Source organism: Galendromus occidentalis, unplaced genomic scaffold (assembly GCF_000255335.2).
Source record: "Galendromus occidentalis unplaced genomic scaffold, Mocc_1.1 scf7180000076600, whole genome shotgun sequence".
Taxonomy (NCBI): Eukaryota; Metazoa; Arthropoda; class Arachnida; order Mesostigmata; family Phytoseiidae; genus Galendromus; species Galendromus occidentalis.
This window is the reverse complement of record NW_003804589.1, coordinates 404,559-432,442: the sequence shown is the minus strand read 5'-3', so window position 1 is coordinate 432,442 and position 27,884 is coordinate 404,559. Positions and strand designations below refer to the sequence as shown.

Below are 27,884 nucleotides of genomic sequence, written 5' to 3'. Positions count from 1 at the left end.
CTGTTTTCCGAGGTGGCACGGACAGAATAAACTCCCGTAGTTTTCAAAGCTGAAATTCCCAAAATTAGGAGGAAGGGATGGAAAAAGGGACAGAATTAATATTTTTCAAGTACTCTGCCGGAGGAATGGGTGGGGGCTGCTAGGGAGCATGGCCAGCACAGGGGGGTCGAGACGCAAGAATTTCCAGGCGGCCGGGTTGGATTGAGGTTCCCGTGGATTCCCCGATCTTGCTTCGCTTCCGAGGATGAAATTTGTTCGAGAGGTGTACGATGAGGCCAAGAAGTGATAAAGCAACGACAGCGTCATGATTGGGACGAGGCGGGAGGAGAGATCCCAGTCTCTAGCTAGCTCGCCAGCTGCTCGGGAGCGATATTCGGCCTTGGACTCTCAATAGGTCCTCCATCAAGGAGGACCAACATCTTGTCATGCTGACACGAGATACTCGGAGAATATGCGAACGCTTCCTCCAGCGCTCGCCTCGTTCCACGAGTCCATTTTCTTCCGCCGAGCGGAGCAATTTCGAGAAAGTTCTCGTCCTGGCGAATCGTTCCATAGCTGCGGATCGATTCCGTCATCCAAAGATTGAACGATTCACTTTCCTCATGCATCCTGATAAGGGCTCGGTTTCCGCATAGCGTGGGGGACACTAGCTCCTTGCCAGAATACGGAGTCTCCCATCTCCTGGGGCTGTCCAGTGAAATCAGACTCTCGGAACTCGGAACCAATCATTGCTCTGTCCTAGCGTCGCCACCTTGGGGAGGCATTTGTCTAGAGTTTTCCGATTCATCCACTGCAGGCATTTTGCGAAATCAAGGGGTTCTCGTTCTTACGGTACGCCGTATTCCTCATTGTTCACGCTCTCTGCTGCAGTGTTCCGAGTACAGAATCCAGGTCAATTATTCGTTAACGACGCGACACACTCTACGGACATGATGGGAGTCTTTTTCCTCACCGTTCCGATCCTGATTATTCCCGTAGAGTGAACTCGCTAGTGCTAGCGGCGCGGTTTTTCACTTTTTGTGGAATGTTCGAAAATCGAGCTCTGACGGAGTAACAGTGCTCAGAATTACTGCAAATGGAAAAACGCAGGCGTCTCGAAGGAGGGGCAGAGACTTCATTTGGGCTGCAACTTCGATCGACACCCCGCGGAGAGTTCGTTCAAGAACTCCAGGAAAGAAACAAACAAACAAACAAGCACGATCTACCATCAGAGTAGAGACGGAGTCCCGATTAAGTTTCTGCGAGACCTTACAATAATTTGTCTTAGAGCTAGAGAGAGGTCTGGCATAAGGGGAGTGATCGGAGTAAACACTTTCGCAGTGCGAGCTTTTCCTGCGAGATGCTCGCGAAAAAGCCCGGAACCCACGGGAACGATGTGAGTCCTGGAACCGGAAGGATTCCTCGACGCTGGGGCTGCTCGGAGTGACTGCCTACCGACTGGGGCAGGCCGGGTGGCGGGCCAACAGACGGAGCAGCAGCTGACTGCCAGAAACGCGGATCGATAGGTACCGTCGGGCTTTCTACATTGTGTATTGCATATTTCCGGTCGGATTTGCATACGAATAGAGGACAAGGGCAAGCAGAGGGAGGGGTGGCCGGCGCTACAACGAACAAGAACGCCGCGGGCTTCATCTCCACGTCTCGGAATAGCCGAGGGTGACGGCTTGCCGTGAAGAAAAGAGAGAAATAAAGCAATCGACTAAAGAAAAGAACCGGCCCACGACGACGAAGAGAGCCGCGGAGCGCGGCAAGAATCGAGCTCCCGGGAAAGGAGTAGCAACGACCGCGCAGCCTCTTCTTGCCCGGGTCGAACTCCTACATTTCTGTTTCACTGATAACGACAGGGCAACACGTTGTGCGCCGCGGAGAGACCAGCCGCCTTCCGTGGTCAGCCGTTCGGAATGAATTCCAGACAGAACAACGGCGGGACCGTTTTCGTGATGTAACAAGTTCCGCTCACCGCAAGGGAACAGAGAGTTTCGCAGAGCGGAGTCCTCGTTCAGAGCCACCGACGTTCGCTCTGCGTGGTAGAGGACCTGCGGCTCTATAAATAAACATGGACAGCGGTCGTGGCCGACGACGACGCCGCCGCAGCAGCTGCAATTTTATTGATTCCTTTCTTCGTTCCCCATTCGGTGTATTTTTTCGCCTCCATCGCGCTACGTTTGATGGCTCTAATTCTAAGCGTGCGCTAGGACGCTCGCTGAAGGGAATTGGACTTCTTCCCTCGCCAATAAAAGGTGAAGAAGTCGACCGGAGAAACTAGAGACCGTAAGGCGAGCCCAATGCTTTTCAGGCTTAACGGGAGAAGATTGAGTTCTTGTAGGGAAGAAGCAGAGGAAACCACCGCCCCTGAACAAAAGGAGCCGATATTATCAGGTCGCACGTCAAAGGAGTCTGCTTCAGCTCCTGTTCGTCGTCATCTGCTCCGTCTCGTTTCCCCGGGCGAATTATCTCACTCTCAGAGTTCGGAGAGATTATAATTCGGGACTCGAGCTCTCTGAGGTCCGAGCGCAGGGAGCTGCGGGGCTCGTTCGAGTTGTTCCGCAACTCGTGGACATCGCTGCGGAGAGCTCCATCATTTTGGAAAAAATTGTCTTCCTCGGCCTATTTGTGAAATAGTGCCCCCGGACCCATATCGTATTCAACTGTCCGAAACGGGCTCTCCGCAAGCGTCCGATGTTAGTATGATTCACGTGTCGAGCCCGCAGCCAGAGCGTTTTTCAGTAAGCGAACAGTGTTCGGCGAACTCGGTTGCGAACTCAATCTTCGTACACGCACGTTGAGTCTCTCATTATCGTGAATATTTTGCACACGCGAGGTAGCATCATTAGCTTGACGAAGGGTTTGTTTGGCGATCTCGGTTCCGCAGATCGTAAACCTCGACAGGGCTAGCTCACTTGGTGGCGCTTGTTTCACTCTTATCTCCGAATTGATGGACGTGAAGAGATGCTTATCTTGTAGAAGAAATGATTAATCGATGGTACAACATCGCACTGATAACCTAATGATATTCGAATGGGGAAACGACTTGTCGGGAGCGCTTACCCGTGAGCCGGAGTTGAACTCATTGGCTCGAGTGTACGATCCGAATCTTTGTCGGAAGCCGGCTCGTCGATATGTTCCGACGGAATTCCGGAATTCCGCCGAGCTGTGCATGGTCGAGAAGCTGGGAGCATTGTCTGAGCGTTTTCGTCTGGTCGGAACCAGTGGGTTGCGTTTTTCGCTCATGTGATCCATCAGGTCCACTCGTTGTCTGGGACACTGAAGACTTTCCGGAGCGTTTTGTTGCTTGTTCCGTTGACTGTCACGCTGTTCGGCCGACTGTTTGTCAGAACGCTCGGCGGAGCGGCTTATTCGTCGACGGCTCTCGTCGGCGAGTAAGATTCACTTTGCCTATCTGTTGCTCAGGCAGTCGGTGCCGCTCGGTCGCTTACTACAATTCATTACAACGAGCGGCCACCTGAAGCGCACTCACGCAAAATGCAACAAGCAGAAATAAATACAATAAACAATTGTGACGGTGAATTCGGGAGATTTTTTTTCCCTGAATATTATGCAGGGAAATCTCCGGTGAGTGAGGAGACATTCCTGCGCGGACGGCACGGCGGCCCGAGTCTGCTGTTCCCCGTTCCAATATTCTGCGTTCTGATGAATCATTCGCTCACCTTCCGCGGTTTTCCGCAGCGGTCTAATGGTCGTGTCCTGAGTTCCTGACGAAAAAGCAAAACAAAAGAATCCGTGCCGTGGTGCATTCCCCGCATTTATCAGAACCTGATGAATGAGCAGAATCGTTTGTCTTGAACACGGTTTCATAGCTCCAATCTCCGATCTGCTGTTTTTTCGTTGCGATTTCCGATTCCATCTCGATCCCGCTTACCCGTCGGGCCGGGTCGGAATGTTGCGGGCCGTATTTGTCGTTTCCGCGGCTAGATCCCATCGTGGTATTTTCGCTTTCTTTCACCGGCGGCGACCCGATGTTTTCTGCTCTGATTAGTTAACAACACTAAAACGAGAAACAAGCGACCACAGCGGCGGCGGCGTCTGATATGCCGGTCGCCCACTGTTCCTTCTGTGACTTACGCTCCGTGTAGGAGGCATGCTCCGGCATGAACTGATTTACCGGACAAGCAGTCGGTGGACCAGCTCGTCAGACGACCGTCCGGGCAGCCGTCATTGTTGTTGATGTTGTTTGAAAAGGCTTGCTCTTCTGTGACAGTGCATCGTGCCAGCGGCCCCGTCGGCGCCGTTGACTAGAATTGGGACATTGTCCCCATCCTCTGAATTGTTCGCCGTAATTAAGCGCGATTAAGTGGATTGCTGCTCACCCATCGGGTATTCACTCGCGAGCTCCCTTGCTCTAGTCCCTTGCTCGGAGACGAGTAGCTCATTCAGCCGGCTTCTGCTTAATTCCCATGTTCACCTTTTCCCGAACCGGGAGTCTTCTCCGTCGCTGAAATAGCTCGAGATCATTCGGTTCTCGGTAGTCAACACTGAGTCGAGAGTCCGGAGGGTAATTCGACCGAGCAATCGACCCCCGCGGATCCCTCTTCGGATCGAATTCTCGGACTCGGTCGGACGCAGTGAGACCGTATTGATGACATTTCCTGCAACTCTATGTAGAACAATGATACGTCGTCGCTCCTGAGCATCGATCTATGCCCATGGCTCGGCTCCTCGACAGTCCATACTTTTGAAGGAGCATCGAAGAAAGTAAATTTCAGGAAGATTTGTCTCGATGGGGTAGAGAGGAGAAGGTGGAAATAAACTTCAGTTTGAGGCGTTGCGGGGCCCGAGTCCGACCACACTCGCCCTGTGAGATTCCTTCCTCTTTTTCCGGCAGCTGAAATCGTGGAAGGAACAGACGGCAAGAAGTAGCTCCTGAAACTGCCGAGCTTCCCCGCTCCGAGTTCGTTTCTGCGCTCGCCGAGTTCGGTTTTCCACCATAACCTTCTCCTGGCTGTTAGCCCATCAAATCGCTGTGTGCTCTCCCTCCGTTCTCGCCGACGCTCGGGGGCAGTCCTTGCGACGGGAGTCGTCACGGACTTCGACTGATATTTTTCAACTTCCAACTAAACTGTGATTTCCTTTCCAGGGTCGCGCGACTGACGACTTCAAGCTCTCCAGCCCGGAGGGACGCGGCAGCTAGAATGGGAGACCACTGATACCGGAGAAAATGGCCGAGAATCATATGTGAGTACTGAGTTCACGAGATGAGAACGTCTCTCGAGAGAAAACGACACCGGAGTCGAAAGAGAACACGGAGAATGAGAGTTGAGAGCACGGCTTCGCGACATTGCTGTAGCCTGGCGCGATTCGCACCGAATTCGCCACAGGTCAACAGCGCGCGGTAGCGAAAATCTGCTCTAGATCATGTTCGATTGCTAAGCTCTCGGAGAGCGATTTCCTTAAACGGCTCAACACCTGCCGTTGGTCGACGACGACGGCAAGGGCAGAACCGTGACAGCAGATGGCGATCCCTTCCAGCACCTGCTATGGCTGGGTCTCAGAAGTATCTGGGAGCGAATTCCCCGATTTGGGACAATCGTCCGTGTTCGGATCTGGACAACTTAATCGAACTCCTCTCGAACCTCTCTCTCCATCTCGTTCTTTTCCTCGTCGTAGCTCTCCGTTTGTTTCTCATAAGTGGCAGATCACACGTAGATAGTGACCACTGGAGGAAACAAGAGGGACGAATCAAAACTAACCAACATAATACTCTTTCCTCCTCTCCCTTCCTCACTCCTTGAACGCCTCCACCCTCGATGTTGTACTGTTGTCATCTTCCGCACTGATCGATGTTGTCCGTATGACGTCGTGTCCACAAACCCGCAAACGATTGATGTTGCTGCTGCTGCCGGCTTCATCTTGACCTCCATCCCTGTCGTCTCCTGAACATCTGGTTCCACCGTGGCTCCACCTGCGTCCACCTGCGACCGTCATTATGTTCATTCGCTCGTGCATTCGTTCGCATTTTCCACTTCGTTCTCTCATCTCCGGGAACTCCGGTGTGATCCGTCGGTCTGGCTTGATACTCCTGATAATCTGACGCGGCGAATTTCGCTTTGACCTCTCTCTATGCCGTGGATGACACCGTGAACCCCGCTTCGATTCTTTGCTCTGTTCGTTGTTTTTTTCCCGCATCCGTTGACATTGCCTCCGTGACAGAGCGGTGACAGTCACCCATGAGGTGAAAGAAGAACAAAAATCTGTCACGAGTCAGGTGGTCCAACAAGTGCACAGGTAATCACAACATCACCGTACCGTTTCCATATTCGAATTGTTTGTGTTCCCTTCGTTGTTTTGCGTTCAGCGCGTGTCGATTCTGAAGCTTTCGCGCTTCGCACTTCAATTCGCACTAAGCTGCTTCGTCTGCATTCCGGGAAGTTCGCATGAGAACGAGTCGAGGCTCGCTTCAAGCGATTCCGTAGTGCGTGTCACTAGGCTTTCGCAAGCGAGTCTGTGTCGACTTCGGCGGCGGAATTTTATGCCTGTCTACCCGAGTGGCGTGTGGCGTGCATGTCTTCCTATGCATTCGAATGTTCATAACCTATATTTATATCGTCAGTCACCGTCAGCGTGTCGCTCACTCACCCACTCAGTCAGTGCGTGGTTTGCGCTCATGATACGAATGTACATATGTATGTGTGACTGTTGCCTCGGCATAAGAGTGCGCTCGCCGGTGGGGTCCGAGTAGCAGAAGGAGGGAGCCGTTCATTTTTTCCACACGCTCAGTGCTGTTAATTTCGCTCTCACCGGCTTACGGCATTAAGTTCCTAGGGCGCGTGTGACCGGTCTCTGTTGTTGTTCGCTTCAAGCAAGCAAGTGGGGGGATGTTAAACGCGGGAACTGAGGGCGGCGGCGGCGGAGACGAAACCGCAAAACTCCAACGAGTGCGCGAGCACCACTGACGGGAAACTCGGCCGGGAAAGAAGAGACTACTCGTAATTGCTCGAGTCATCCGCGCAGTCGGTGAACGAGCCGGGCGTCGACGTTTATGACCGGCGTTTGCGGTCGAGACGCGACCGAAAGACGTGAGCAGCTGTAAATCTGAATAAATAGCCCCCCGAGACCGTACATTCAGAGACCAGTCCCCCTCCGCCCGTATGTTAGCGAACTTTCAGTCATCTCAACGAAATTCATGGAGAATTCTATTCCGATGGGGTCGATCAGCGGACTCGACCTATGATAATCTCGACGGATATGGCGACCAGGCGGTACCTTTTCTTTTTGGGAACGAATCTCGCGAGGTAGGAAGGAGCTCGGCTTGGCCTCCGGCGCATGTGTGAACTCGAAATGCTCACGTCATTCTCCGAAATCGACATTTTCGCATCCCGTGGGCAACGCATCTCAGAACAGGACTCCGAATTTCCATATTCCCTCGCGGAATCGATATTCCTTCGATTCTTGAAGGACCGTCGCGTCGGTGAATCTCGCGGAGCTGGCTTTGGAGAATTCCGCGAGCGTGATCGAGTTCCCTGAAATCGCTCATCGGAGATCATCGGAAGGCAACGCATGACGTCAGGAAAACACAGAACGAAACTTCCCCCGCGAAGCTCATCCTTCCCCTGCCTTGACGAACGTACGGAACGATGTCGGCCCTGCGATTGATTCGTCCGCACACGGTGCTGTGGGTGATGTTTTTCTGATGAACGCCAGTCCGTGTCGCTTCGATTGGCTTCTATGGCCGAACGATAAGATCGGTGAAACGATTGTTTGCGTTGGGTGAAGCTCTCTCCGATTGTTCTCATCCACGAAGCCATGATTAGGCGTTTTTGCTCCGATAAGCTTTCCGAATTGGATTCCACACTTGTTGTCCTTCCTGGATTGTCATTGTTTGCGGCTGTCTGCAGCCCACGCTATCGCTATCCCGCGATTCGCTCGGGGATTTAGAGGAGAGAAACCTGAGGGCCACATCCCATGCTGCCATCGTCCAGACCGTCGGCACGGACACGACCACCGAGCGTCCCGGCCCTCCGAGCGAGGCGAACATTACCGTCGGTGCTGCAAGCGGAACGAGCAGATTTCAATGTTTTCCACGCCACGCAATCCTGGACGGCAGATGTCGCGTCACATGTTACCCAGGAACAGATTGGAATGGATAGCATCGGGAGGCAACTGCCGTGAGAACCGCGCAACTGCCATTTATTATTGCCGTCCTGAGCCTGCGCCATTGAAGCAATCCCTCGCGACTTGGCTAATGCTCGCCGTTGGACACATGTCTACCGGAGGGGTGATGCCTTAATATTGAGGAGAAATAAGCAACACCGAACGTCTGGTCGAGGTCCGCGGATCCCATTCTCTCAAATGAATGGAGCGAGTTGGGACGAAGAGGATTTCCACCATCGACCCTCCCATTTCCCTCAACACCTTTCCGGTGTTGAGAATCGCTCAGAAGTTTTTCCCCTCTCTGAGATCATCAGGGTTCAAGCCCGTCCGCAGCTCCGAGTCGGCTCGGTCCGCCACCGGAGGAAATCGATCAATTCCGCTAATTAGACGTCTGTCGAGCATCGGAGACGTCAAATCGGATATCACGCGAGAGCTCGGGCTCTTCCTGCTGCCGTGCGTAAGGAGAGAGACCATTTTCCAAAGGAACAAATTTCCGAAAGAATATCAGAACCAGCCCGGAGTCGCAGGTGCGGTTCACGGGTCTGTGAGCCCGACCATTCCAGATTGTTCAAAGTTAGCCGATTCACTGCAGACTCCTCCGTCTGCAAGTACGCGGACTGTTCCAAGAGGAAATATGTTCCAAACGACGACCGGCACTCCGTAACGTCGCCGTAGAACGTGCTGAGCGTCCCGAGGAGCAGTCGCCGACGAATACGCGAGCGACGTTCCAACGGCCCTTTGACTCCACGACGCGACGGTCGTGTCTTCAGCTCAAAATAAGCTAGCGTACGTGTGCTCCTAAGCTGAATCTGCATGGGACCGCCGTCGACGACGACGCAATGAGGAACCAAATCACTCTCTGCTCGCGTAGATCTCAAGCTGCGATTGAGCGGCAAGTATCTGTTTCGAACAAACCGGAAGGACGACGGTCGAACGTTCGACCCAAGAAATGTCGTTTGATGCGGTTGTTCGAAGCTGCTCAAGTCCGTCAGTCAGTCAGTCCGTCAGTCGGCTTGCCCTCCTTAGGATCAGATAGGTAGCTGGATTCCGATGCGTGACCACGCCCGGCGGTCTGGTATGTGTAGCATGCGTGACTGGAAGCGAGCGTCGGTGCCTCATGTCAAGAATCCCGATATCGGTCTAGCGGCTGGGCAACGAACTTTTTCCGCCGGAAGAAATGTGACCGAGTCCCGAGTGTGCGTAGGCAGACTCCTACCCTCCACGCCTAGAGGAAGCGTCTGCATCGCAAAAGTGTTTTTTCGCCGAGTCTTCGCGTGCTCCCGATTATTCCGTCCACTTCGTGTGAGCTTTGGGAAGCTCGCTCGATTTTGTTTCGACGATGGAACGAATCGCTGTCTGCGAACTCGGTCAGAGGTCCCCGATGTTAAACGGAGGGATCCGGAGTCGAAACTGCGGAGCGGCTCCATTCCCAGAACGGATAGCTCGATGAGTTCGACAACTTCAGAAGCCTCCCTCATCGCGATTTGTCCCAGTACACGCTGCCCGCGGACGCAGCAATGAGCGCGAGGACGCCCAGATCAATGGACGGTCACTGGCTGGCTCGCTGCATTGTCAAACGCCCTGTGGGGGTTATCTGCATTGCAAACCAGCTCTCCTCCGCCCCCGGGACCAAGTCTTTCGATGGAAGGGAAACGAGGTAGACGGGACAGACGAAACGAACGATCGTCGCTACCCAAAGACCCCAAAGACATCATCTGGTCGTCGACGGAGTTCCGCGCCTGGTCGTTGCTAGCGCTGGAGCATCATCGGATCAAAAGTCCCCGTCCTCTTCCTTCCTGACTCCTGTTCGCTCGCTCATTCGCCAAAGTCTGGAGCAAGTCATGACGACGACCTTATTTCCCCGAAAAACTTCCAACTTTCGCTCTCGGATGAAGCAGCCAGGAGCTCCTGCGGGGCAACAGCAGAACAGGCAGCCATCGCTGGCCACCTGCAAACGAGTGCGGAGAGGAGCAACGACCGGTTACTTTTTCTGAGGGCGCTCGTCAGTCATCACCACGTGTTTGAAATCACGTTCTTCGGAGAGCGTCCGCACGTGCCGATGGACCTCTTCCGGGCGGGGAGACCGCTCCCAACGAATGCGTACTAATCGTTGCAATGAACGTCGGAGCGTGCATGTCATGCTCCGCGGAAAATTCAATCGCAACGCCTGACTAGGTCTGAAAGGAATCCGTAAATAGAGGGACGAACGAAGCGTCTGCCTCCAGAGGAAGTCGAGAGACTAAAGTTAGCGAGCTGATTGTAGAAAAACAGTCTCCTGATCTGACTACCCGGCAGGGGCCGTCGGAGGGGGTTCCGAAGCGTCGTCATCGCGCCGGGGCGATGTAGCGGATCGGCTCCGCTTAGACTCCGCCGAAGGAGAACAGAGGCATTTAGGGCAGACTAGACATTTCGAGAAGCGGCAAGCAGGGACGGGACCGAAGAGGTGGCTGCCAACTTCGATTCTTGGAGCGTGTGTTCGTTCTCAGCGAGGAATCGGAGCCGGAATTTGCCATCTGCAAATTGATAACACGCCCGAACGTCTTCTGAATGCGTCCCTAAGGACAATTTCAGGACGTGTCTGTAAGTTAGTAGATACAGTGTTCCAATAGTGTTCCAATGGGGATCTGCTCCCTCTCGTTCGGAGGTCACGCTGTTTCTGACAAAACTCGGGAGCTTCGAGGAGGAAGACCTCCTTTCGTGTTCGGGGTGAACTGTGTTCGTAAGGATTCCTGTGGAAATCAGAAATCCCTCAGAAGGAGGCTTGGTCCCCCTCATCGTGGGAACCTTGGCTGGAACCTTTTTGCGGAGGCGGCGCGACCATATCCCTTTCGAAAGCTCACGAGCGAATGTTCCGGAGTGGATCCTCTTACGATATTCTCCGCCGTGGGTCATACGGGCGATACGCCGGTCTCTTTCCTTATTATTTGCTGCTCGTGGTGCTTTCGTCGCGCCCATCTGTCAGCAGATGCTGAGGTTCCCAGTCGACATAAGAATAAGTAAGGTCGGCCTGGTACGCTCGGACACCCATGCCGGGAAGCAGTCCCTCTGTCCCGCTGCACCATGAAGCCAACTTTGACCGTTTTCCTGCTACGATTGCCCGCTCCTGACAACTCTCCCTTTCCGTCTGCTCGAGGGACTCTCAGTGGAAGGATAATGTTTTGAGATCGAGTGGTCGACCGGCACGAATACGTCGCTGAGTGTCATGCGTGCATCCGCTTGTCGCCTACGATGGACCGAGTTGGCTGGCGGTTTTTCAGCCTTTCACATTTTTGACGAGGTTTCCGAAGGAATTAGCACGCTGTCGGATCTAAGCCGTTGATCCGCCGCACGAGACAACGTCAGTATCGACAATACGGATCTGTTCGTGACGCGCATACGCGTCGGAGCGATGGGCTGTCCATCGTTTCTGCTCCATTGATCTTGTTTCACGACGAGTTTCTTTTCTACCCGAAGCCCAGAGCGGAGAATATTCTCTGTCTATTTTTCTCTCCAAAACCAGAACAAGCTCATCTGCTCGACTCCCATCCAAACTCGGCACTGATTCTCGCTTGTCAGCCGAAGATAGAAGCTGAGCCGTTACCGAAGCGCCGGGGAACGGGTTCGGTGGATGCTTGCATAGCCGATAAGACACTTAGCATTCCGGGCCAGTCCATGTCAATACAAACTTCTGCCCCGAACTCCAGTGGCCTACGGCGGAGTACCTGCAGCTCCTTACGAGCGAAGACCCTTTTTCCGCTTCAGCGAGTAAGACAAGGGATCCGTGAATTCCTATCCGATGCTGCAGCTGATGCCACGGGAGATTTTTTATGCATTGAATTCCGGGAGAATTCGACAAACACAGACGCGTACCTTTGCACTCGACATGGGATCGATCGATGGTCAGACCGCCCGCCCGCCCGTCCGTCCGTCTCGCGTCCGTCATGTAGTCAGCCTACCGATCTGTAAACGAAGAAAGGAGTTCTTGGACCCTTCGATTTTAGGTAGGAAGCGAGCGGACTGAGCAATAGGAGTTGGGTGGAGACTGGGCTGTGGACCGCTCCAAGTGGAGCAGCGAACGAGGCATCGCCGTAATCCCGTCACACAACAGAAAGCTCTGCAGCTCTCCGTGAGCTAGTGTGATGGCGGACGCGGGTTTGGCGGTGGATAGATGCTCGATGGACGGGTGGGCGTTAGCGTGGAAGCGGTATAGGGAGAAATATACGTCTCTTGCATCTATTGCTCATTAGTTCGGTGGTCCATATTCCGGCTCCCGCTCCGAGCGCTTCGGTATTCACTCTGACGCTGACTGAGTTTACGATCTCGTGCTCATGGCTATCGCGGATGCCTTCCTAAGGAGCCAGGAGCCGATTCGCGCGATATCAGTGACTCCAGTTAGAGGTGCCGATGCCCTGGGAGATCTCTCGCGGTGTATTGCGAAATCCTGTTCCTTTCTCCGAGCGGCCAATTTTTGCTTCTGTATCGTTCGAACTCCTCGAGCGACTTTGAGCCCTGGCTGGTGGCGTGGAAAAAACTCCAGACAGAAAACGAGCAATGTTTCTGCGAGACGCGATGCGTTCTATTTAGGGCTCGTGGAATCCAGAGGGATCTCAATCGATCAAGGGTAGTGCAGAAAAATTGGCAGACTCGACGGGAAAACCTAATGATGCCGAGCCCCACCAGAGTTGGGAATTGCTCGGCTCCAGGATGCTCGTGATTCCCGAATTCGGAGGGCAACTTTAGATTTCCGTGGAGCTTTCCGGGAGACTCCACCATGGATTTTCCTCACCTCTGAAGTCACTGAGAGGGAAATATTCTCTCTTCGCCAGTGAAGGGGCGACCCTAAAAATCCTTCGATCATTCATTCTCTGGCAGAATTCCGGCTGGGAGTCCGGTAATCTCTCCGGATCTAGCCGGATTCGTTTCTTGCCCTGATCTCTCCCTTGTCTCCGATCTGGAGTTGAACGGCGACAGTGGGGTCTCGGAGAAGATTCAGCGGGCTCTTTCCCCGCTGTCTTGGGAACCCAAGCTTCCAATGCTGCTGAAAATCAGGATGGAACCCGTACGCCCGATGTTGAGGCTTTGTCGACGCTCCGGCAGCTTTGAGTTTCTTCAGGGCGAGTTCGGATCGGACATTTTCCCCGTTAGGGATCCGAGAAACGAGTTTGCGACTTCCACACGCATTATCAGCCAAGACTTCCCTATGCCGACCGAAATTCGTCTCTGAGATGTGGCACCATGGGATATGAGATGAGTCATGATCACAGGTATCGATGAAAGAAAATACATGTTGGTTCCGTCGAAAGAGCCGAAATCGGCGATGGAACACGCCCAACAACGTCACGTTTGTATTTGTTGTATTTCCAATTCGGAGCCGTCCGCTTCGTCAAACATGTTTTGCTCGACACACCTTGGCCCCTGTCAAAGACATTTCAAGTATAAGTTCTTCGCCTCGGTCAGCTCTGGTTAGCTCCGAATACCGAGAGAGAAAATACTTCCATTCGGATCCCTGCTGAGTTGTGCCGGATGCCGTCAATCGGTTGGTGGGTCGCTTTGATCGGGTTTTCGCTTCGAGAGTTCGTCGAGTACACAATGGGGGAGTTCGAATATATCGGCAATACATGGATAGGGAAGATCTCTCCATCGACGCGGCAGCGAAAATTTCGAGTTTCGAGCGCACCACTCCAACAGGAAGTTCTAACCGGGAGGATTCGATGCGTCATTCGAACAGATGAGATATGTCCGAAAAGTTTTGGATAATTCCTCTCGAAGAAAAAAATTCCCCACTGAATTCCTCCCAGGCGGGTCGGGAGCGGTCGGTGGAGGCTCTCTTTCATGGATCAGGTTGTCCGGGCCAAGCACTTCTCTGATTCCGCCGTCCCCTCCACCGCGGTGGGACATATGAATAAAACTACCTACTCGGAAAGTCGGCGGACCTACCTGGCTCTTCGCTGGGCCTCTCCTCATATAGAATGACCAAGAGGCTCCTTTCGAACTGATGATTGCGTAGTGTGGTGAATTTAGATTGAATTTCGAAATTAACGGGAACTCCATGTCGATCATCCTCGCAAACTTTGCCCCCCTGTATGCTTGTCAACTTCAGAAGAAGATTGGACGTTTGAGGGGAGAACAGAATTACTCCTCTGTATGGCGGCCACCAGCACCGGAGCTAGCCTCCTGCTGCAACAGCTTCGGCTGTCATCGCTCTGAACTTTCTCGTTGGAGGTATCATTCGCGCACAGACGGGAGCGGCTTATCACAAATGATGGACTATACGAGCACGGAGTCCTTCGAACGGACGTCCGACGCGTAGCACATCGGCTCGACCAATGGCGCATATTTTACGTTCGTGGTCCCGGAACGATCTCGTTTTTTGCTTCTTTTCCGTTGATCTGCATGATCGCATGAGCTACCGGATTGTTCGGAAGCGTATGATGGAATATCACGATATTTGGCTCCTCGGTTTTTTCCGTTTGTTTTATCGTGAATCCGGAAAGAGATTGGCTTCGAACGACTTTAGAGTCTCGAGGCTCAAGACTCTAATATTTGGATGTTCCCCCGTAGGAAGTTCTACCCCGATCAAACGCAAGAATTTCAACGCTTCGTGTAAGTTTCAGCCCGACTAGCTAGGAACTCTATCGCTAGGAAGTTCGAAACAGCTCAGCATTGTCTTCTTGTCGATATTTCCCCTCTAGTGCTCCTCGAATCCGGTATGCGTTGCCATGCATTCCTCGTCTCATCACTCTAGCTGTAGCGTAGAAGGAGTTATATTGTGGCAACTCCCCAATGCTCGATCGCCAGTATGGACGTCCGTCTATACTCTTTACCCAGAAAAACCCTCGTCAGATAATCGGTTCGAAACTTACTTAGTGAAAGATGCATTTAAGCCGTTCGAGCGGCTTAGATTCATGTAATCAACATCGTTCTCCCGAGGTAAACGAAGAGAACTTTTCGGTGGCTTCGTCAAGTTGATTGAATGAGGTGGGAGTTGTGGAGGGAATATTGAAGCTTCGCTGGAGCAGTCAATTTGATGAGCTCGGCGTGGAAGAAGGCGTCGGACTCTCTTCCCAATTGAATGACTTAGCTCGCGAGTCACCGCAACCGAGCGGGTCGACTCTTGATGGCAAACTTGACACCTTTAAGCACAATTGAACTATGCGTTTAGACGACGATTCGCGAGACGCAGTTTGGGTTTAGAAGCGATCGTCCCTCGGTGTCGTATGGAAAAAAAGGGGAAAGAAAATCCAAGAACGAAAGTTGAGGAGCCGTTGCTTTGACTAATGGAATGGTCTCGTGGGATTTGTGAAGGAACGGACGTTCGAGCCTCAGTCGGTCGCTTATAGCTAGAACCACTATTTCTTTTTCTGAGTGAGTGAGTAGGCGGGCGGGTGGTCGGTCGGTCGACTCTCCGCTGGAACGCGCTGCTTCCCCGCGACGCTTTCACCGGTTATCGAGACGTGTCATCGTGTCTCCGCAGTTGAGATGATGACCGACGAAATTGCAATTAAGTTCGTGGACATGCCCATCGACAGTATAACGTTGGTACCGGCCACGGACGTAATAGTTTCGGTCTTTTCGGTCTCTCTCGGAGGTGTGTTCGCGAGATGTGGACCGTTGTCCATTTGTCATGACTTAGCCAGAGGCCAGGAAAGAGATCGGCTGCTTTCTTCCAACGCCTGTTTTTGCCATCATGGATTCTTTTACTCATGGGCCATAGCAACCGATGCGGCCGCAGATCTGGTAAGCGCCTTTCAGACCGCCTCGGCCGAAGGGCTCGATGCCTTTTAGGAAGGAGGTGCGATCCGGCGAGTGCTGACCGGGAGCCGAAGAAGCCTTCCACGTGAACGAAGTGTGAAATTTCCCTCCGTCGAATGTCACCCGCGGCCATAGGAGAAAGCAACCTTTGCAAAAGGCCGACCGCGAGGCGCCGGAAACTGAGCGTGAGGCTCGAACACATTCGGGGCGACGCTGAGAATCTCGAATCGGATTCCGAGGGAACGGCTGAAATACGAGCGAAGGACGTGCTGCTATTGTTCTGCTCTCCTCGATTATTTATGACTGTATCGAGTGGCGACGCAACATCACGCCATGCTCGCTGTCGAGCTCGCTTCATATACCAATGTTCGGGCGTATATCATTTGGCAGATGACGATGTTTATTCAGGTTGTTGTGCTTATTATGTTCGTGGCTAACGTAGGAATCAACACCATTAACGATGGGGCATCCGTCCGGTGTGTTCCACGACGCCGGTGCCGTCGTCCGCTGCATTCAGTCCTTGCTCGGAGCCAACTGGAGAGAATATTTTGAAGCCGAACGCTCTTATTAGCGGAAATCGTCTGATGAAAGATCGCGTGGAGAAACTTCCGATCCTCCTCCACCGTCTCCACGCCATGTTCGATGGAGACACGCCTCCCAGTGAGAGCGGAGCTCATCTCCGTGTCCTCTCACGCATTTCGATCCGTGGATGGATCCATCCTCGATACTGTCGATCTATCCGTCTGTCTGCCTACCGATTTCGGGTCAGAGCGTTTCTTCTCCCGGGCCCAATCAGCGGGAAGAGAGAATCGAGCAATCGAGTTGACAAAACGGCAGGACGGACGGGCAGACCGACGACCTACCGAACCCGACCCCCGTCGGACCTGTGCTTCTTAGGCTCGCTAGGACGCTCGTAGATCGCTAGTCTTCGATCGATCGGGATGCGTCGATGTGTTGACTTGCGCGTGCCCTACTTCAAAGAGTTCGTGCCTCACCCCGTGACATCATCCTCCAGGCAAGACGGACCGTCGCAGCCTCCTCAGGTCCAGCACAGCTACTCGTATGAGTCGTCTCAGGCCACGGCCTCTTCGAACGGTGGAGGTCAGCAGCTCGAAGAGAAACACTTGACTGCAGCTTCTCTTGTCGGTCACGAGAAACAACTTATCAGCCGGACTCAGCAAGAGATAAAAACTCAACAGGTATTCCCGCCTCAGGATCCTGTCTCGCCGTTCGGTTGTTCGCATTCTCTTGATTTCGCTCCGTTATTTTGGGGGAAGACCAGGAATTTCCGATTCTCCGATCGCATGTATCAGGAAACGTGGATTGAGTTTGTTGCGTTTGAACCTTTTCCTTTCCCCTCCGTCTCTCATCCGAAACGCTTCAAGCATGACCCAGGTCCCAGTCCTGATTTCCTCCTGCCAGGGACCGATCTCTGGCTTGTGATTTGACTCACTTACGTTGCTGCTGTCAGGGGATTTTCATTAGGACGTTACCCATGAGATCGTTCGTTCGGAAATACGGATTTTTCTCTTTCCAAAGGTGAAAACCGTCACCAAGTTGGTGAAGACGCGAGAGGTTCGTCACATTGGGCCCGATGGTCAAGCTGTAGATTTGGAGTTTGCGGCGGGAAATCCGACGGATTTCATTCAGTATCCGTCACAGTCTCATCCGGGCTTCATCGAGGGCGCTCCGGACGGAATGAGCTACTTCGAAGGACAGCCACCGTCTCCTGCCAACTATGACTACTACGGTCGGGCGCCACCTCCTCCAAGTTCCGCGAATTACCCTCCCGGGACGAATTTCCAGGTTCGAAAAGGAAATTCCTTCCTGAACGGCGGAGCGTATCTTCGAATATGATCGATCCATCCATCCATTCATCTATCGTTGCCGATTGGTTCTCTCTAAACGACGTCAATTTCTTTTCGGCTGTTCAGGAGTACGAGTACTATCCTTCCGTGGGCGGAAGATCGTCGCCCACATCGGTGATTTCTGAGTCTCCTCCTCATTCGCATTCCGCTGGAATGTTCTCCACCGCTAGTGGACAACCAACGTCGGGCTACGACGAGCTCGATTCCACTCTGCTTACCCCTCAGCAGAGGTACATAGATTTGACAGTAGAGGAAAGAAGAAGCGGAATATAGTCACACCCTCTTGATCCGATCCAGCCCGATCTAGCACAAGCATCGACTGAAGCCAGTGATGTCTCTTGGAAACTCAATGCATATGGTGACGGACAGAAGAGTTCCCACCGTACGGGTGAACTGCTGAGGTTCCAGCAACTGATGAACGAAATGTTCCTTACAGGGCCTTGTACTATCAGCAAGGTTATCCAGGCGGGTACCTTGACCAGCGCAATTCTTATGACCCCTATGGCCAAGCTCCTTTCGATGGCCAACCACCCCCACCTCCTGCAGCTCCCCAGGCGGGCGAAGGAGGAGTCAGATTCAGGGACCCCGATCTTCACGAAGTGATTGAGTTCCTCAATCATCCGAACAATGTCGTACGCTCGAACGCAGCGGCGTACCTCCAACATCTATGTTACATGGACGACAACATGAAACAGAAAACCCGTGCTCTGGGCGGCATTCCACCGCTCATCGAACTCCTCTCGCAACCCATAGGCGAAATTCAAAGAAACGCTTGTGGAGCTCTACGAAATCTCTCTTATGGGAGGCGAAACGACGAGAACAAACGGGCTATACGAAACGCCGGTGGTATTCCGGCACTCGTTCGATTACTGCAATCGACGCCAGATAACGAGATCCGAGAACTGGTTACGTGCGTGTTGTGGAACCTTTCATCGTGCGATGAACTCAAGAGACCGATAATCGATGATGCTCTCAAAGTGCTCGTTCAACACGTCATCATCCCACTCTCGGGCTGGGATAGAGCAACCATTGCGCATAATGGCGGAGATAAGCCAGCTCAAGAGATTTACTGGACGATCGTGTTCCGTAACGCGTCCGGGGTATTGCGTAATGTCAGTTCGGCAGGAGAGTATGCGCGACGCAAGCTCCGGGAATGCGAAGGACTTCCCGAAGCCCTTCTGCATCTCGTCCGAACCGCAGTTCGAAAAAACGACATGGATAATAAAAGCGTGGAAAACTGTGTTTGTATACTCAGAAATCTATCATACCGGTAAGGATACGGCGCTGGGCGCGAGAAATTTATTCAACGTCATTCGATACTGTTTCGTGGTGACTGACTCGAGCTCTAACCTCGCTTTCGATTCCCTCCCAATCTCAGGTGCCAAGAAGTTCAAGATCCTGAATACGATAAACAACCGCCTCCTCAGTTACAAGACGGGACTGCGACGACGGGTCGATCCGGAGCCTCGTCCGTTGCTTTCAAAGTCGGAGAGAGCTTGGGTTGTTTTGGAGCGAAGAAGAAAAAATCTCAACAGAGCAATTCCAGCGAACAGATAGCGGCTCATACGTCATCATCGAATCCGACAGGAATGGGACTTTTGTGGCAGCCGGACGTTGTTCAACCGTACCTTTCGTTGCTATCCGAGTGCTCGAACCCCGAAACACTGGAAGCAGCGGCCGGTGCTATTCAAAACCTGGCCGCTTGTTATTGGCAGCCTTCTATAGACATCCGAGCTGCGGTCCGCAAAGACCGTGGTTTGCCCGTCCTTGTCGAACTCCTCCGAATGGAAGTCGATCGCGTAGTTTGTGCTGTTGCGACAGCGCTCCGAAACTTGGCCATGGATCAAAGGAACAAAGAACTAATTGGTGCGTATCTCTCTGCTGACCTAATTAATTGAGGATCGAGATAATTATAATTTCTGCCTCTCTCTGTCAAGAAAAATATGATTGAATTGATTCCATCAGGATTCCTTCCATGAATATTTCATCAGTTGTTTTGTATACAAATACATGTGACACATGCATAGATAGGTCTTATAAGCATTCAATATACGGACCTATGATCATGCGATCATATATTATGTATGTATATCTCATAGTTTACATGATATCCTACTCGGAAAAAGTATTCATGACTCATCATCCAGATCAGATTCCCAAATCCAGCGAACAGTCTCGGCAGTCCCATGGTTACCTACAAGTGAATCCGATTCCTCGTTGCAGGCAAATACGCCATGAGCGATTTAGTGCAGAAGTTGCCGAACGGCAATCCCCAGCACGACATGGGAACTTCCGATGACACGGTGGCTGCGGTGCTGGCCACGTTGAACGAAGTGATTGTTAAGAACGCTGATTTTGCTAGATCGCTGCTGGAAGCCGGCGGAGTCACCAGGCTCACTCACATCACCAAGCAGAAACAGAGGTTTTCTCCACGCGTGGTGAAATTCTCCTCTCAGCTACTGTTCAACATGTGGCAACACGTCGAGTTGCGCGAAGCGTACAAAGGCGCAGGTTGGCGGGAGAGCCACTTTCTTACTAGGAACATCGGCGGCAATGGGGCTGCGGGGCCCTCCACTGGTTTGGGTGGGGCCAACTATAGCACACTGTCGAGGCCGATCAGTTCTCAGGGTGGCACCCGTTACGAGGATCGTACGCTTCCTCGTGGAGCCGGTCGTGAACTCAATCGCCAGCAGCAACAACAGCTTCAGCAGCAACAACATCACAATAATAACAATGCTGGAGGCCATCCGCAGCCACAGGGTGTGGGCTACCACCAGGGACAAGAGATGCCCCTGGCGGAAATGCACAACCTTTCCATCCAGGACGGTCATCGCCAGGCCCCGGTAGGCGGAGTTCAAATCTTCCCACCAGGACCGGTACGTATCAATTCCATCAAGGAGATTAATACCGGCTGAAGCCGAAGGGCACGTCGTGAATATTCTCTCGTGTCCCTGTGCTTGGCGACGAAATCGACGTTCGCCTCAAACGTAGAAACGTTGATATACGGAGGTGTATATGCCCGTTTCCCGACATGTATGTCGGGTGGTAGATAACTTTCAGGCGGAGAAAAAAGGCATCTCGAGCTAACCCCCGTTTCCTAACTCGCACGCTGCTCTGGATTTACCTTGACCGATGAAATCGGGGAACTCTGGACGTCAAAAATATTAACCTCCGGGGACCCACAGCCACCCGGCTTCTAACAGCTTCCCGACCTGGTCTTACACAACTAGGCTAACCCAGGAGTATTGGTCCAGCATCTATCTCAATGCTCAACTTTGATCGTCAACGCTATCCACTCCGGACATCTCACCCCCCTGAAACCAGGGAAATTCGCGAAACAAAATTAAGATTGAGCTGCCAGCTATTCTCTCCTATCTCTCTGATTCCGAAGAGAACCGCTCCACTCCTCCGCCGAGACAGACGCTCTTCTTTCCCAAGATGGAGGACCCACAAAAAATGTTTTCTGTGAAATCCGCAATCCTTGTGGTGGGTTCCGAAATACCCATCCCTTCCTTGAACTTTTCGTTCCTTTTCAACTTCGCGACCGTCGTCCCCGCCCCGCAACGTTTCTTTTTTGTCCATTTTGTGTCTCTCCTGAAGAGATTGATTCCCCCTCGGGGGAAATCTCCCCTTGCATCGTGCCCTGATAATTTTCTACAGAAAAGGTTTCAACCCTACCCTCCCATTGAGAGCTAGATGTGTAACTCACGAATATCTTTCAGCATCAACTCGCCGAAGTGCATTCTGGTCCGCTGCCGGGAGAGCCGGTTTACGCGCAAGTGAATCGCGAGAAGAAACTTAGACATCGACCCATGGGCGGCCACATGAGCCCCATGATGATGATGAACATGAGCCAAGGAACGTTGCCTCGAGATTCGCACCCGTCAACGAGTGAGAGCACTCATCAACTCATACCTCCTGGAACGCCAACTCCGAGTACCAACGGCTATCATCATCCGCAAGTGGTAACAGCGAGTAACGGAGAAGGCCCTGTTGCTGGTGATTCCTGGGTATGAGAAAGACGGGAGCTCTGACGAGCGAGCGTTTTTTTCTGCCCTAATCAGTCACGGACGGGAATCTATCGAGAATATCCGCGTCCAGCGACATCCATCGTTCCCAGATGAGAGTACGACCAGGGATGACCACCGTGTCGGGCACAACATTAATTTATTGCGAGCGTGGCAACGCTCATGGGGCAAGCGCTCCGACGCAGTCGACGGTTCGGAGTGCGGATTTCGAGTGCCACAGCAATCATCTCTTTGCGTATACGAGAGAACTGTCGCCTGTATCTCGAACAAATAGCTCTACGATAGTATTAGAAACGCTGTACATACGGTCGGAATAGATAGTGTGGAAGAGCGTCTGCGTGACTCGAGGGTCGATTGGTTAATTGATTCATTGGATGTCGACGGAGCGCATCCGAGTGGAAACTCCACCGACCGATACCGTAGACGTACCTTTGGTTGTTTGAATTATATTCACATTGATCGATTGATTGACTGATTGATTGACTGGATGAATGAATGATCGTATGCTGATCGAATAACTTGTGGAACAACGCCCTGGAGCTTGGGCGGGACAAATCATAGAGAGCGTGCCAGGGAGCGTGCATTCGGATGAATGCCGCCCCATCGTCATCTAGTTTCGAGATCGTTTCATCTTGCCTCCCGCCGCTTCCCAACGCCGAGGCTGCTGTTTCTGCAGCCAATTACGCAAACGTAATTGAAAAAAAACACGACCGAATATCGTAGGATGGTGCAATCACCACATCAATCGATTGATTCGTGGAATCTGCTTCCGACGAGAAGAGGTGGAGACAACTCGCGAGGAACGGAATACACAGGGAACGGTAGAAGAGGCAGCAATCAAAAGGCATCGTCAACAAATAGGAGCCGACCGTAGCCATAAACGAATCGATGATGTAATTGTCTGACGCGATCATGCGAAACTATGCGCGGTCAAGCGTGAGGGTGAGCTGTCCGATTGTGCTGGGCCATCCTTTAAGTTCTGCGGTTACCGTAATTTCTCCATGTACAGTGTATTATACTGTGGTAGTGTGAGGCCAGGTCCGGTGTCGTCGTTGTCGTCCCAAACATTTCCATTTTTCTTTCGGATGAGGAAAGTTGGAACAAAATCAAACAAAGAAAAGCGACTGAACTCAGTCAGAGTATGCGTGGTCTGAAACATCGTTTTCTCCTCTCGCGGAGCCCGTATTGCAACGGCTCCCAGCGAGTTTCCACGCCCGCGACGGGTGTTTGTATCTCCCGCCTTCCCCCATCAAGACCTGGGTTCAAACTCCAGAGACTAGTGAGAAGCTTTTTTTTGTGAAATCTTTATCAACTTTTTCCCCGGCCGTGGAAACACAAACCGACCAGGGAAAGTGCTTGACTCCCTGCTCAGAGACTCGATCGGGCTTGATGCCATGATGTGTTCCAATCAAATATTTCGAGCTCTTTCATTGGAAACACTGTACTAGCTGGGACCACTCGCGGCAGTTGGCAATCGCTCGATTGATGAGCTACGAAAAATCCTTGAGAGATCCGGCGGTAGGCTGAGCTGACGGCGGACCAGCCGAGTGGTATAGCCGAATCGGCTCTTCTCGAAAGCGAAGAAGGGGAAAACCCTCATTCTTCGAAGAAAACTTGAGCCTGGGATTACTGGCGGCAATCATCCGCAGGCTCCAGACCGAGATCGTCCTTGCTATAGGCTCGAGTCCGAATAGAATTTTTATTGATCCAGACGGACCCAGCTCTCTTCTCGATGTAATTTCTGAGAGTCGACAAACGAATCACTGTGCGGATGTAGTCAAGATCGGATGGAATCAATACGTGCGGAGGGAAAACTACGATGACGAACGAATGATCATTTCGATTCTGTCGCACCGATCGGAGCTACGGGCAGGACACTTACAGGCTTGAAGTTCGTCGATCTGTGAACTCCTGGTGACATCCTGTGCTCACATTCCCCGACTTCTGTATATAACGACCAGCGTGTTTAATCTGTCTATCAGCTTTTCCGTCTAGAGAGCGAACGTGGATTCCTGTGTAATAATAATTATTATTATTATTATCTACGATTGATGTTCGAAGCGGAGAGACGAATACCGAAATTGACGTAGGCGGAGTCAAAGTTATCGAGTACGAGTCAAAAAGACTGTATGACGACGAATGATTGCAAGGAAGTGAAAGTGTGTGTGTAAGGTCGTGAATGCATGTGAGTGAATTCTAACAGGGAGAAATCCACCATTCGCATATCCGATTGGCGCTAAAACTACAGACGAGAGTTTCAAACGACAAGGATCTATCGATTCATGGTTAGGCTGCAGATGCCGAACTACGAACACCGTCAAAACTCGTGTCGTCACAGCTCGAGTGGGAGTCGAAGTTGATTTCGATCTCGAAGTGTATAGGAAGGGAACAGACTCGCCGTGATTCTCCTCAGAAAGCTTTTGCAGCAATTCCTCCGCAAGGAGTCTCATTCCGCAATCCCCTGGCTGGAACGATCTCTCTTGTTCGACTTACAGTCTTTTACAATCATTGATAATGCGAAGTCTCTTTAGCTCTCTCGACCTGAGTCCCTTCCTGCCCGAAACCTCCCCAAGTACTCCATAATCGAATCTATCTGTGCCAACGTGCGATTTCCCTTCCTCCCGATCTATACATTGGCTCTGGAATAGTCGTACTTTGATAAAGAGCGTGGAAACTACTGTTTATTCGATTATACTAATTACACTAAATGACATCGATTTTCGAGAAATCATTAGCTCGCCATATTGCGAAGCTTGGCCTATTACGGATGATCAATGGAAAGATGACAGACGAGAACCACGGGAAAGATTGAGAAAGTAAGGAAGGGGCGCGAGTTGAAAAAATACTGAAAAACAAGTCTGCAGTCTGAATCATAGCTGTGGCGACAACAGTTATACCAGCAAAAACGAACTGAACCCCACCGGCGACGATTTCTATACGATCCTAAACGGAAAACGACCCTCATTATAAATGGAAGTATCACTAATAAATCAGTTATATGCTAATAAGCCCTCGGTCTTCTATAAAGTGAGCGAGGGGAGTCGGCGGTTGGACCTTCCTCTATTTCAAGAAGAAAGATCGGAGCACAGGCTCCGGGGATGGAGAGATCGGTAAGCCAGGCTCGGAATAGATAAGCGTCCTGAATTCTCGGAGAACAAGATAGATCTAGAATACGCCCTTCAGACGCATGGGGAGACGATTTATACAGGAAAAATATTTTTATTAGATTACGTTGTGGTTTCGCTGGCACCTCCGTCAGGTTCCTTTCATGAATGTACATCAATTTCTGTGAAGCGATATGAATACCGGGGGAGTCTTCTGGTTATCGCTCGTCGTCAGCCGAGCGTCAAACTGACGCTCTCGCCTCAGAGCCAGACGAAGGTGAATCGTTGTCAGCTTTCTCAGACTCCGAGTCCGAATCTTCGAATCCTTCGAGGTCACCCATCCATCCTTTGATCTTCTTCGGTGAGGCGGCGGCGCACGCCTCATCTGCTGCTCTTTTAGTTCCTGACGGGCCAGGTGAGGCCTGAGGAGAATTCCGAATTAGGCGGGACTCGAATGAAGCGTATCGGAATCGAGAGCGAGGTTCTTCTCCTCGACATAATCTCTTCTCACTTACCTCTGCGAAAGCTTGCTCGACGGCCTCTTCGACGCGGTCGGGGATCTCTACACGATCTTTTAGATATTGCTCATCATTGAACTCATGGTGAGGTTTGGAGGTGGCGAGGCTTTCCAGTTTCTTCCTCCTTTTCTGCTCTCGCTCAATCTCTCTCTGAGCTTTCAGCCTCGCGTAGTGTCGAGCTCTACGAGGAAGAATATGCATTGTTAGCGGAATGCAGGAAACTGACGATTTCGCAAGAGATTTGACAATTCTCGGTCCGAACATTGGTGAGTCGATTATGACGGTCCGGGTCGGGCTTACCTTCTCTCGTCGTTTATTGCTCGAAGTCGCCTTCCAGACAGATCACGACAAGCTTCACGATTCGTAGTTTTCTCTATTTGCGCACCAATGGCTCGGAGCATCGATCCGAAGCCACCTTTGCCACCTCGAAGGCGGCAGCATAGATCGAAGGTTTCGTTGCCTCGCACTTCATCGTCACAATGTTTGACGAAACCGTTTTGCAGGACGAAGTATTCCGAACCACCCTCAGGTGATGCTGAAACCGAGCTGAGCAAGTCCGAAACACAAGAGCCATGAGGTACCAATACCGACTTGAGCACGCCACTCGACGGCAACCTCACGAAGACTTCGCAGCAAGTTTCCATGGTTCACTCAACGGAGAATTATCCAATCCACACAGGTCTACCGAGAGTATTCCTAGACTGCGATTTCGTTTCTCGGCATTCGCAGATGTACGAGGAAGTAAACAAATATGGCCGTCGAATGGGAGAGGAGGGAGCCCTGAGCCGCGGTGTTCAAACTTCTGGGGGTAATCGGCGGAGCAATGATCCTCGGGGTGGACTCCTCGCTGGGGCCGACCTCGGACGGCAATGATTGTTGTTCCCGAGAATCGATGCCATGAGGAGCTATCGCTTAAGTCTGTCGCGGGTCGATTGACGAGCGTCTGCAATTTTGTTCAATACGTTCGCGGGGGAGCGAATTCGTCCGAAAACGCACTCTATTGAGGCTCGCAACAGAGCCCGCGAAAATACGAGGGCATCGTGATACTCTGATCGGGGGATTCCAAAGGCTGCCGAAAGATTCTCTCTACCAACCCATCTCCCCTGGGATTTTCTCTATCGTTAGATCATTGCTGCGGAGAATTATATTGAGTTCTGTCCTTAGAGGTAGGGAAGTAACGACGTGGCATCAACTGTCTGGACTACTGAATAACTTCTATAACGAAGTTATCAGCCTTATATTGAGTTCTGTCCTTAGAGGTAGGGAAGTAACGACGTGGCATCAACTGTCTGGACTACTGAATAACTTCTATAACGAAGTTATCAGCCTTTTTATTGGAAACGGAATCGATAGAGGGCGAGGAGGACCTAACATTCCTCCCTTTCTCCCGAGGGAGTGAGTCCTGCAAGTCGCCTGTAATCGACCGGGGGAAGTAGACGGGGAGACCTTCTTAAAACCGAGTCTGGGCTAGAGTCCGCCTATTTTCGCTGATTGTTGTTCATTGAAGTTCCTCATTGTCCACGCTCAGAGGTTCCGGTGCGCCCTGAGCCCTTTTCCAGACCTGGTTCCTGTGACGTACGTGCTCTTTCCCGTCCACCGAAACCAAAACCAAGGCGTCGCCCCTGAAACCGCTGATTTCACCTCGGACCCGGGAGCCATTGGCCAGCTCTATCGTGATTTCCTCTCCCAATGATAGAGAACGTGGAAGCGCGCCATGCTGGGTGTCGAAATACTCCTTCATACGTCGTTGGTAAGAGGTGGTAGAGAAATCCGAGACCGGCTCCTTGCGGAAGGAATCGAGAGGCGTTCGGAGCTTGCGTCCGAAAAACAGTTCGGCCGGTGTTAAGTCACCGATAGCGGAACACGGAGTATAATTGTAAGCGGCCACCGCTTCATCCAGAGACTTCGGATCAGAAGAAATCGCGTTCTTTAACGTTGCGACCATCCTCTCCGCCTGGCCGTTGCTTTGCGGATGTCGAGGAGCGATACGCAGGTGGGTGATTCCGAATTCCTCGCAGAATCTTGCGAACTCCACTGAAACGAATTGCGGCCCGTTGTCCGAAACAATCGTTTGTGGTGGGCCGAAATGTCGGAACACGACTCTCATGTAGGCAATCAGAGTCTGACTAGTGGCTTGAGTCATCCACGCCGCATCGAGATATTTGGAGAAGCTGTCAACGATGACCAGGAAAATTTTTCCTCTCTGAGGTTCGGCGTAATCCAAATGAATTCGAGTCCACGGACTTTTTGGATCGGGCCAGGGCTGCAGCGGTATCTTGCGCGGATTTGCGGCGTGTTGGATGCAGTGCCTGCAACTCTTCACCAACCCTTCGATATCTTTGCCCATTCCTGGCCAGTAGAAGTAAGCCCGTGCGAGCGCTTTCATGCGCCGGACACCTGGATGCGCGACGTGTAGTTTGTGGAGCACAGCTTTACGTAGGGGTTGCGGAACGATGAGGACCTAACAAATTATGCAGGAGAATCGGGGAGGCTGTGCGCGAGACGTTCCGATTAAGTGGTATTTTA

General features: G+C 52.0%; 3 protein-coding genes across 4 annotated transcripts; 1 reads left to right on the top strand and 2 right to left on the bottom strand.

The window, feature by feature from the left end:
* Positions 1 to 5,176: 5,176 nt before the first annotated feature.
* On the top strand, positions 5,177 to 22,316 carry p120ctn (adherens junction protein p120). Its single transcript, XM_029110499.1, has 10 exons — positions 5,177 to 5,193; positions 6,169 to 6,243; positions 14,650 to 14,691; positions 16,856 to 17,039; positions 17,380 to 17,646; positions 17,775 to 17,938; positions 18,145 to 18,978; positions 19,087 to 19,574; positions 19,932 to 20,584; positions 21,431 to 22,316. Exons 1-10 carry the CDS (start codon positions 5,177 to 5,179, stop codon positions 21,722 to 21,724), a joined length of 3,018 nt encoding a protein of 1,005 aa, XP_028966332.1. The 3' UTR covers positions 21,725 to 22,316.
* Positions 22,317 to 24,946: 2,630 nt separating this feature from the next.
* LOC100909150 (replication stress response regulator SDE2) lies at positions 24,947 to 26,099 on the bottom strand. Of its 2 annotated transcripts, XM_003739871.2 has the most exons (3): positions 25,659 to 26,099; positions 25,356 to 25,539; positions 24,947 to 25,262 (listed from the first exon to the last, which is right to left on the bottom strand). In XM_003739871.2, the coding sequence occupies exons 1-3, from the start codon at positions 26,000 to 26,002 to the stop codon at positions 25,083 to 25,085; spliced, it is 708 nt and encodes a 235-aa protein (XP_003739919.1). In that variant the 5' UTR covers positions 26,003 to 26,099; the 3' UTR covers positions 24,947 to 25,082. The 2 variants fall into 2 exon arrangements, with proteins under 2 accessions (XP_003739919.1, XP_018493669.1); XM_018638153.1 differs by having other exon boundaries at positions 24,953 to 25,539.
* Positions 26,100 to 26,856: 757 nt separating this feature from the next.
* On the bottom strand, positions 26,857 to 27,705 carry LOC108863679 (uncharacterized protein K02A2.6-like). Its single transcript, XM_018638138.1, has one exon. It carries the CDS (start codon positions 27,703 to 27,705, stop codon positions 26,857 to 26,859), a length of 849 nt encoding a protein of 282 aa, XP_018493654.1.
* Positions 27,706 to 27,884: the final 179 nt, after the last annotated feature.

Bases quoted from the DNA above. Each gene is read 5' to 3' on its own strand.
- LOC100909150 (XM_018638153.1), bottom strand. From the start codon at position 26,002: ATGGAAACTTGCTGCGAAGTCTTCGTGAGGTTGCCGTCGAGTGGCGTG. The intron at 25,540-25,658 runs GTAAGCCCGACC...TCTTCCTCGTAG, and splicing joins GCAATAAACGACGAGAGAAG to AGCTCGACACTACGCGAGGC.
- p120ctn (XM_029110499.1), top strand. The intron at 17,040-17,379 runs GTATTCCCGCCT...CTCTTTCCAAAG, and splicing joins AAGAGATAAAAACTCAACAG to GTGAAAACCGTCACCAAGTT. The intron at 19,575-19,931 runs GTGCGTATCTCT...TCCTCGTTGCAG, and splicing joins AAGGAACAAAGAACTAATTG to GCAAATACGCCATGAGCGAT.
- LOC108863679 (XM_018638138.1), bottom strand. From the start codon at position 27,705: ATGGGCAAAGATATCGAAGGGTTGGTGAAGAGTTGCAGGCACTGCATC.